Below are 9,823 nucleotides of genomic sequence, written 5' to 3'. Positions count from 1 at the left end.
GTATCAAGCAAAACAACCCTCCTTAAAACAACAGTCAAGTGTACAGTCCACTGTCCATACAAAGACCCAGATGCCTCGACAGGCCATATCCAAATCTGTATCAAGCAAAGATTTCGAGCAAGGAACACCAACATGTTTGCATTGTCAGGCAAATGCATCTCTGATTGCAAACTGTCGGGAAGGTGGGGGCTCTCCATCTGCAGCTGCCGTGTTTGCTCCCAGCTGGGAAAACGGAATGGGGTGGTTGTGTTTCAGGAGCAATTTAAGGTTGGTCGTATTGCTAGCTTTTGTTGCTACCTTTTTAAAACAAATGCGACACACCGCCCGGCTCATTCAAGTCCGTAGGTTCGCCTCGTTGATTTGGCTTGAATCCAAAATATTCCCACACCGGAGATGTGGTATTAGGTTTGGCAACCACTTCCATTTAACTTCAAATTCCCCTCGAGTAAGTCACACGTTGTCTCCTGCTTGTCTCTATATTATTCATTTGGCTGCTACACTGCTGCACGCGGAGTGTCCTGACCTGGCTGTGTCATGGGCTGTGTGTGAGCCCCGCCCCTCACAGCACGCCGGGCCGGCAACCACAGCAATCCTGGCTAAAATTCTGGTCACATCCTTATGTAAACATGCCAACTTACATGCCTCACAAACGTCATACGACTGAATTGAGGCTACATGATGTCAGGCCAAGAGGTCAAGATCTCACTTTTCTATACACACAGACTATTGTTTTATAGAAGTGTTCATTTTTGTACCGTAGACGGGTGTTTTCCCCGGCAGGATGACGATGATGAGCTGCAGCCCGGCATAGGTGTTCTTCAGGTGTCTGAACATGGGCTCCACGCTGTCTGCTCCCTGGGCGTATTTACAGAAACAGGGCTGGCCTTGGATTGGCATCCCAGCATCCTTTGAGATTTTACGCAGCTGGTCTGTGAAGCTCCTGAACATAAAGGAAGAAACACATTACCCTACATGACACTTTTCCTTCAAAAGGACCAGCCTTATGTTTTTAACATCATCACATGTTTATTGTTAGGAGTAAATATGTGTTCAAACTGTATTTTCAATTCTCAGAAAAATAAATGTCTTGCCTCCAGCAAATAAAAAATAACATAACAACAACTCTGTTCTGTCATACTTGGTCATTTTCTAAATGTGTTTTAGATTAAATGCATTTGAAATTTCTTATGATCTCATATCCATAAATGTTCATTATCCTTCCTTTAATATGTATATTTTTTTAGCACTCCAACTTAACTTATGTAACACTAACTTTTATTATTGTTTTTTTCTTTTATACCTGTCTGATTCTATTTTAGCTTGTTTTATTAAAACATTTTCTCATGGCTTTTTAATGACTTTTGTTAAATGTATTTAAATGTCATTTGATATGACTGTTGCAGTTTATCTAAATGATTGTCATGATCATCTAAACAATGTGTGGAGCACCTTGATTTGCCTTTGTGTTGGGACGTGCTATAAATGGCCTTGCCTAAACTAGGGCAAACAGTCATTCTGCTGAACTCACTTGAGGATCTCCTCTCTGCACTGCCTCTGGGTTGCGAAGCAGGCGATGGCCCACATCTTGATCTCCACTCCGGTGTGAAACTGCTTCCCCCTCATGTCCCACACGCCGTGGCTGGGCGTAGCCACCGTGCGGTTCTGCAACGACAGTGCAGGGTTGATCTCCTGGGGCTGGTAGTCACACAGAGACGTACAGTACAGAGGACAGGACAGTGTTTGGATTCAAAGATGTAAAGAGCTCAGGCAGCCAGTGGGAGATCAAGCTCATGTGATTCTTTGAAAAGGCCGATCGTGGCATAAAGACTAATTGTTTTCGGATCGGGTCATGCATTTAGCGTGTATTGCAAGAAAACAGAATTGTGTTGCAGACATGCAAAACAGAGAATTGAATGAAAAAAGCTTCCCTGTATGATCTCTCAAAACAGCATTCCGAGTAATGAAACAGCAAATATCAAAAGTTAAAGTTCATACGCATTTATAGAAAAAGATGACAGAGATGCAATCAGAGAGAATTGTGGTATAAAGCGTGAGCAAATCAGATATACATTTATCTTATTTTTAAGTCATAGGGCCTCCAAAGACAACCGGATGTGTGTCTCATTTATAAATAGGTCATATTGATAACAAACTTTCATTAAGCAAGAAGCACACTGACTGATATTTTCAGCCATAAAATGTTAAGTCATCCTTTTAATCAGATTTCCTGACCAACTGGAGGATACCCAAGTGTCTCAAACACACACATGCATATGAAGCGTGATTTAAAGGGAAGGTACCATAAAGGGTTCAGAGCTCACCCTGCCGCCATATTGCAGCATGGGGGCCGGCAGGACGCGGCCCGTCACCTGAGCCATCTCGTCTCGCACGCGGAACTGAAACTCCTGCACGAACGGGTCTGCCTCGTAGTTTGCACTCCGCACCTGAGAGGAGAGGACATATATTTATTTGACAGGATCAAAAAAGAAGAAAGAAAAAAAGCCGTTTTGTTTGAAGAGCACAGGAACTCACCAGCCGGCTGATCTCCTCCTGTCGGTCTGGAGCAGAGCGCGCTGTGGCTTTGATCATGGTCGACGTCTGGTTGTCTGTCAGTTTTTTAATGCAGCGCTGACCAGGTACAATGTTGCAAACCTAAATGGAAAATGGCAGCTCAACTTCAGGCTAATCACATTGGTCCTTCAAGTAGTTGACTTATGCTTAAAGTCCTGAGTTAAAACACTAACTTTGAGAAAATGATGTAAGTTTGATGCTGCATATTTTTTTTACATTTCAGTTGTCGATTTAAAACCATGCATGAAAACTACACCTCTCTTTCATGTTGCAGTTTGACCTCATATTTATTTGTTTGTGTATCTATTCTTCCTTTATTGTACTCTTGACATTACTGAAAATGAGAACATGCCCTCAATAATTCCACACGTTTAAATAAAATAAATAATAAAGGTTGAACGAATGAATGAATCCCTCTTTTGATCCAACCTGATTCTGAAGAAATTACCATTTTGTTCCAGTTCACTCATTCAGCTTGAATTTGTATTATTGTTGTCAAATTTCCCAAACGTTACTTTCATCTCACCAACAATTTCTGACATTCTTTAATTAAATTATCCGAACAAATGTGAGATATGGGCTGGTTTTAGCGCTCTGGAACCAGACTAAGCTTCACACATGCCGAGGCAAACGTTACAAGCAGTCTGTTGGATATGAATCAAAGATTTATTGTATATGACACCTATACTTGTTTATGAGAAAAAAAAAATCCTCTACCGTCTGAAACAGTAAACTTTGAATATTGTTTTACACTAAAACTGTCTTGTCTTTAAAACGTGACCATCCACAATGAAAAGTAATTTTTTATGATGTGTCTTCCAAAAACTGATTTGAGCAGCTTCGGCCGCGGCATCCCTTTAAACGTCAGTCCTTACCTCCAGGGGCAGGTAGGTGTGCTTCTGCTCCTGGCCCACCTGCAGACAGGGCAGGTGGGGGTACTTGAGCTGCAGGCTGTACTTCTCTCTGAAGTACTGCGCCACAGTGCGTTCAACTGTCTGACCGCTCTCAAGCTGAAGCGGAAACCTGAGGATTTGAAGGCGACAAGAATCTGTTAATGACAGCTTTGATCGTGAGTTAACAGCTACAGCGATGCGAAAACATACGTCTGGAGGCTGGCGGGGCGTCGTGTTACATTGCAGACTCTGTACTTCCTACGCATGGTTCCACAGTGTGTCACTTCCACTTTGAGACCTGGGAAGTCAGGGAAATACAACATTTAGGTGACTGGAGCTTTTATTCATTAGAGTGGAACAACTGAGAGGGCTTAGATGCCTACTTGACCAAGATCCAGCTTTTATCTGTACCTCCTTTATGCATCAAATTAAAAAAGCATTGAACAATGAATAGTCGACAACAACATTAACGAGTCAAAGTATCTTCTGATGCTATCACACAAAGCAGTGCATGGTCTCCTCGTACTGTAGCTCAGTGAACGCAGGCGCTGCCTTTCCTCAGTGACGTACCTTTGATCTCTTTGGTGAACTTGACCCTGTGGGAGTCGGTGAGAGGGCGGGGCTGCTCGTCAATATTGTGAATGTCCAGGACCTCGCACATGAACTGGATGACTGGCTGGGCTTTATAAAACGCTGTTGCTGACACTGAGGAGATAAGAGAGGAGATCAAACTGTTAGTCATGAAGGCAATAACTCAGGTGCAGATGAGGATTTATTTAGAGCCATGAGACAGAGATTACCCAAATGGTACAGCCCAAAGCTGGGTAGCTTAGCATAAAGACTGGAATCAGGGAAAACAGCGAGCCTTACTCTGTGAAAAGGAAGTATAGAGGCCCAATTCCAAACTGACCCCGACACACTATCACTCCGTTTGAGCGTTCGTGTGGAGCGTCTGCCACATTAGGTGTCATTCCAAACCAGCCAGTGGGGAGTGGGAGTTATGAAGCCCCCCCAACAGCTTAGTTTGCATTGACTTAAACCAGCTGCCCTACCTAACCATGTGCAATGTTGTTTGTATCCATCATGAAACAAATAGGTCTGTGCATTTTATTTCTATTATTTTTTACTTAGGATCATATAGACTTGTGTCTACAAAATGGTACAAGTGTTTTGTATGGGGTGGCAAAAACCGAGCAGCTCATAAACATCGGATTTAAATGTGAAAAGAGGTTTACAAAAAAAAGAGAAACACTGCTTAACATTTTTGTAATTTTTCCCGAGAGAGACAGTGATTTGAAATTTACGAAAAGTACATGCCGGGGAGAGGGGAGTTTGTCCCAAAGCATGCCTCTGTATTTACACCCTCCACCTGAAAGAAGGAGCCTCATTCAGCTGAGAGCGGGAATGTGTAGGGGTTAGTTTGGAATTGGGCCATAATCAACCTCACAGGAACTCTAGAGCTTTCCATTTAAGTCAAGTCAATTTGATTATACAGCCAAGTATCTCAAAACACAGGTTAGCATAAGGCACCCTCTGTCCCTTTTTAGCCATGCTTTGGAGAGGGAAACACTTTGGCTTAAAGAAAACCTGAGGGGGGAACATGGAAGAAACCACATGAGGAGCTACAGATGAGGGATGTCAATCCCAGGAAAGACAGGGCTCGTGTTAACAGGACTAACAATTTAGACAATCCATACGATGACTTTGCCTGGCACGTTAACTTCTTCAAGTATCCGCTGGTTGATGGTGGTGATGAAAATACTAGGACAGTCGAGCACTTTCAAAACTTCAGTGTTGTTCTGAACCATTGGTTTTTATAAGAAATAAACAAAATATATATCATTTGGTGAGATTTAGAGTCGCTTGCAGGTTGGGTTTTGTTGACTTTAGAAAGAGCTCAGAAAGTTGTGTCTACCAGTTTTACGATAAGCTAAGCTAACCAAACCAAATGCTGGTTGTAGCCTACATTTACTTCAAAGACTTATCTTCCAATCTAACTCAGCAAAAAAAAAAAAGAATTGCATTCACTTTTACATATTTCCAAAAAACGATTCCTCTGTCTATATGCTTCCTCACCATCAATGTTGAGCATCATTTTCCACATGGCTGGCCGTACTGACTGATGGAAGCCGAACCACACCTCCCTTCCTCCACCTAGCGGGTGGTCGTAGCCCTCTGGGGAGGAGAAGAAGGAGCGTCCCACAGGCGTGTACCTGATGAGGTTCACAAAAGGTGAGGCGTATGTTAGTGGAGCACAAACATAGACCAAGAGTTTGAGTTCCAGAGTGGTTCACAGGGTGCAGCGAAGCACTCATGCTGCCTGAGTAATGGAATCCTTCATGTTACTAAAAGCTATTTTGGTTATAGATTTCCCAAATGGCATATTATGAGGTATATTAAATCAACAATGTTTTTTATCCATGTGCGAATGTTTCTTCAAACCAAACAAATATACTTAAAAAAAAAATCCACATTCCGCATCTATCACAATATGAAACTGTTTTGTGGTCAGAAGACTGAATAATAAAGTCATACAGTAGCTCCAGGATGCAACTCAATCATATTTCATGAGGATGAGAAATCTCTCATGCTTTATTCAGTGCCATTGAGTTCAAACTCTTATCTTCAACTTCCTGCCATTGAAACTCAATCTGTAACATCGCACATGTACAGGATATAGTCATCTTAATGATCTTGATTCAAAGAAACCGGTAATTATCTGAAATATTTAGCTAAACTAAGCTCCTAATACGATTTCAAGTATTGATGCTGGGGATCAGAATTTCTCCTTTACTTGAAATATTCTTATTAAAAAAAAGGTGTTTATTTGGAAAAGCAACTCTTTGCAGAAGGGAGGAGACTCACTTCATGGAGGGCAGGTGTCGCAGCACCACGTCCACAGCGTGAACGGGGTTGGTGCTGATGGGTTTCTCCAGGTCCACGGGCTCGGCCACAGCGCGTCCGTTCAGGACTTCGTGCAGCATGTGCCAGCTGACCAGCGACACGAAGCGGATGGTGACTTTAAACGGGCGGTCCTTTCCACCGTCACCTGGCAGGGTGACATCCAGATCCACCTGGAGAGGGAAACAACTGTTATTGTGGCTGAATGATCAATGATCAAAAGCCCACAGTTAAATATGACTTTGGTAGATTTGGGTTTAAGGCTCTAATTGAAAAGTTGACTTGAGAAGCTATTCACATCATTTAACCAGAAATATTTGGTTTGTTTTCATTTGAAGCTTCAAATGCATGTTGTAATTGAATATGCCGTCATCACTCTATACATAAATGAAATACCCTCAAACAAACCATTTTAATAAAGTATTCATTCAGATCAAATTAGTTGTTTATTTTTGGGGATAAACTTTCCATCATGAATATAACACTATAACTTGTTTTTGTAGGGCGGAACACGAACAAATATGGATTGAAGCAGATCATTTTGGTAGATATAAAAATGTTTTGGATTTTGGGAGGAATTAAATACTACTTTCTGGATTTATTGTAAATGTTTGGATCATACAAGTCAAAAACAATCCTACGCAGCCACCACTGGAGTGCAATCATTCAAATTGTATAATAATACAATACAAGTTTATTGTAAACATTATGAATGAAGCTATACTACAGCTATTTGTTACAACCCAACTAAACTGTGAAGTTCTTTGTTGGCCCCATCAACTGAAGTGAAGAGTCTTACCCCACCAGTGGCGACAGGAAGTGGGCTAGCAGTGTAGAGGCTTCTCTTCCCATCGTAAACTGGCAGACAGTCGCCAAATATGGTCACCTTGAAATGCTGAACCATGGAGTCCACCACCTCCCTGAAAAAGACCCCGGGGAAGACACACATCTCCAATCAACATCAAGTATGAATTTAATCTTACACAGCTCAAAGACATTTCAGGGGTAAATAAAGTGCTATAGTTTGTCCTAGTGTGCAGTCTGAAGCTCTTCCTGTTACCTGTTGACCCGGCGAGGACACTTATCTGGCTTGATGTCCACCTCATACAGATAGACGTCAATCTTGGGGATATCCACCTGGAAGCAGTTAGCCAGAAGCTTGATGGGCTTGCCGAGAGTGCCATAGCAAGGTCGCCGTGGCAATGCAAAAAGTGCTTGGGCTTCAGCGGGTGCTCCAACGTCTCCTATAACGGCACATGCCAAAATAAGGTTAAAAATGTATATCGCATTCTGGCTGTCTTGTATATTATCTACCTAGATATTTCAAAAATGATCACCATTTTTTACGATTGCTATACCCAGATCAGTAATCATGAACGAGATCTCCCCTTTCAGACGAGCTCAGAGAGGAAGGAAGTGGTAAATATGGAGGAAAGAGCAGACGCTGGGTGCTGGGACTAAAGATGGGCAGGGACCTCAAAGATTGCCTCATGTCAAACTGACAAAACTGAAACAAACAGAGCGGCGCCGTTTCCCCCGTCATTCTGATAAAGTACATGTCAAAAGGTTACGGAGTTACGTGGCATTTCAAATAAATAGAGCTCAGCGATCACTGAATTCTTCTGAGTGGCATGGCCTGTGCCAGACTGGAGGAGGAGTGGGCTGTGTGTGAGACACACAAACATTTTCAGAAATGCCAAAGTGGAAAGTACAGTCGGTGAAGAGAAAATCACACAACCACACTATTTCCATAGATGTGACTCAGAGGATCCACACACACACACGTACATGACAGAGTCTCTGCTTCCGATTATAGCAGGAGGTGTTTCACTTGTAATGAAAGTACAAAAGTGTTACTGAAAAATAAATCCTGATGAATGAAGCCGTGAAATGAGTACAGAGCAGCAGTCAGGCCCCGGAGCTGACCCTGACCCAGCCATGACCAAGCATCTCTCACAGACACTTCTCTTTCTGCTGATGCATCCCCAGGTCGCTTCCTCCCCTGTGCCGTTCCCATGGCGATGTCGCCCGTGTTGCTACAGTTTCTCCATGGCAACTAAAGACATGGAAGAGGCAAACGGGAACACAACAGATTTGTCTGATTTTCTTGGAGCTCCAGTCACCAAGGCTGTGTCTAGAATCACTCACTTCAAAGGAATTCTATATGGATGACCATAAAGTAAGCTGATGAGCAACATAAAGAAAACACCTTTTTGACACTACTTTGGGGATTTTTGTGTACTACTAATTACGTCATTGTTGATGCATCATGTAAATCTTCAAGATCTACAGCTGCTAGTCTATCCATATAGATATAGAGACTAGGGATGGGAACTTGAAAGCAAATGTATATTCGAATATTCGAACCCCCAAAAAATTGTTAACCGGTTAACCGAAATGTACATATCCTATAAAAAAAAAAAATTGGGTAAATTTTTTTTTTATTTCAATAGCTTTTGGAAAAAAAATAAATACATACAAATAAGTAAAGAAACCAAGTCGAATTTGTCAAATGTATTGAACTGGTGATCACAGTTTGACAGCTATAGGCCTACAGCTTTCATGTGGGGAGGCGATTCACAATCAGGCCAGCTGTGGAGAAGACACTCTCAGCTGGAACGGAGGTTGCGGGTATAGCAAGGTATAGTATGTGTATATATAAGTTTAATTTGGCCTCGTTTGCACTCTACACCGCACTCACTAACCTCGTCGAAATATTTCCACACATTACTCCTTTTTGTCTGTTGTGTAGGACTCTTCTTAGAGTGTAAATAATTACCGGACTTTGATATATGTTGAATACCGGCAAAACTAAATCTCTCCTGTCAAAATGTTTATGTACTTTGCCGCCACACACGGTTGCCAAGCAGCGCTTATTGTTGTTTAGGCTGGCCACTCATGTGTCGCGAGTGTTGACAGGGGGCGGGGGAGCACGCTCATGAACTGTTAGCGCCGGAACCTCGCAACGGCTGCGGAGCGCATTTGCGCCGCATTTGGGCATAAGATGAGGGTTGAGTCCGCGTGATCTGCTTGTAGGGAGGGACAGCAGCCATATCATTAGCTAGAACTAGCTAGATCTGATGGATTTGGACATAAACGCGAGTGAAGTATAACCGGAAGCGAGAGAGAGAGAGAGATCAGCACCTGCAGCTCTGCCCGCTGTGAGGGACCGGTGAGGGGAGCAAAACACACCATTAGACCTAACACACTTAACTATGGCACTGTCGTATACATTGAATTATTCAATTTGATAATATGTAATCAACTTAGGCATCCCTCCCAAAAAAAAAAATATATATATATATACACCGTAATTTCCGGACTATAAGGCGCACCTGAATATAAGCCGCAGCAGCTAAATTGAATGATGTGTTCATATAGTAAGCCGCACTGGACTATAAGCGCAGGTGTTTTAATGTTTCATTACCATATGTAAGGGTTCGTGCACAGAGGGATTG

General features: G+C 42.5%; 1 protein-coding gene across 5 annotated transcripts; it reads right to left on the bottom strand.

Moving 5' to 3' along the window:
- Positions 1–99: 99 nt before the first annotated feature.
- On the bottom strand, positions 100–7,607 carry LOC104954955 (protein argonaute-3-like). Of its 5 annotated transcripts, none has more exons than XM_010782169.1 (11): positions 7,426–7,607; positions 7,165–7,285; positions 6,330–6,538; positions 5,541–5,677; positions 4,035–4,169; positions 3,675–3,762; positions 3,447–3,594; positions 2,533–2,652; positions 2,301–2,444; positions 1,529–1,695; positions 100–940 (listed from the first exon to the last, which is right to left on the bottom strand). In XM_010782169.1, the coding sequence occupies exons 2-11, from the start codon at positions 7,267–7,269 to the stop codon at positions 724–726; spliced, it is 1,470 nt and encodes a 489-aa protein (XP_010780471.1). In that variant the 5' UTR covers positions 7,270–7,285; positions 7,426–7,607; the 3' UTR covers positions 100–723. The 5 variants fall into 5 exon arrangements, with proteins under 5 accessions (XP_010780471.1, XP_010780472.1, XP_010780473.1 ...); XM_010782170.1 differs by having other exon boundaries at positions 1,529–1,662; XM_010782171.1 differs by having other exon boundaries at positions 1,529–1,662; positions 2,322–2,444.
- Between the last annotated feature and the right edge of the window lie 2,216 nt (positions 7,608–9,823).

The sequence above is a fragment of the Notothenia coriiceps genome, unplaced genomic scaffold (assembly GCF_000735185.1).
Source record: "Notothenia coriiceps isolate Sejong01 unplaced genomic scaffold, NC01 NC01_scaffold00024303, whole genome shotgun sequence".
In the NCBI taxonomy this organism is placed as follows: domain Eukaryota; kingdom Metazoa; phylum Chordata; class Actinopteri; order Perciformes; family Nototheniidae; genus Notothenia; species Notothenia coriiceps.
The sequence above is the reverse complement of the archived record's forward strand: the minus strand, read 5'-3'. Positions and strand labels throughout refer to the sequence as shown.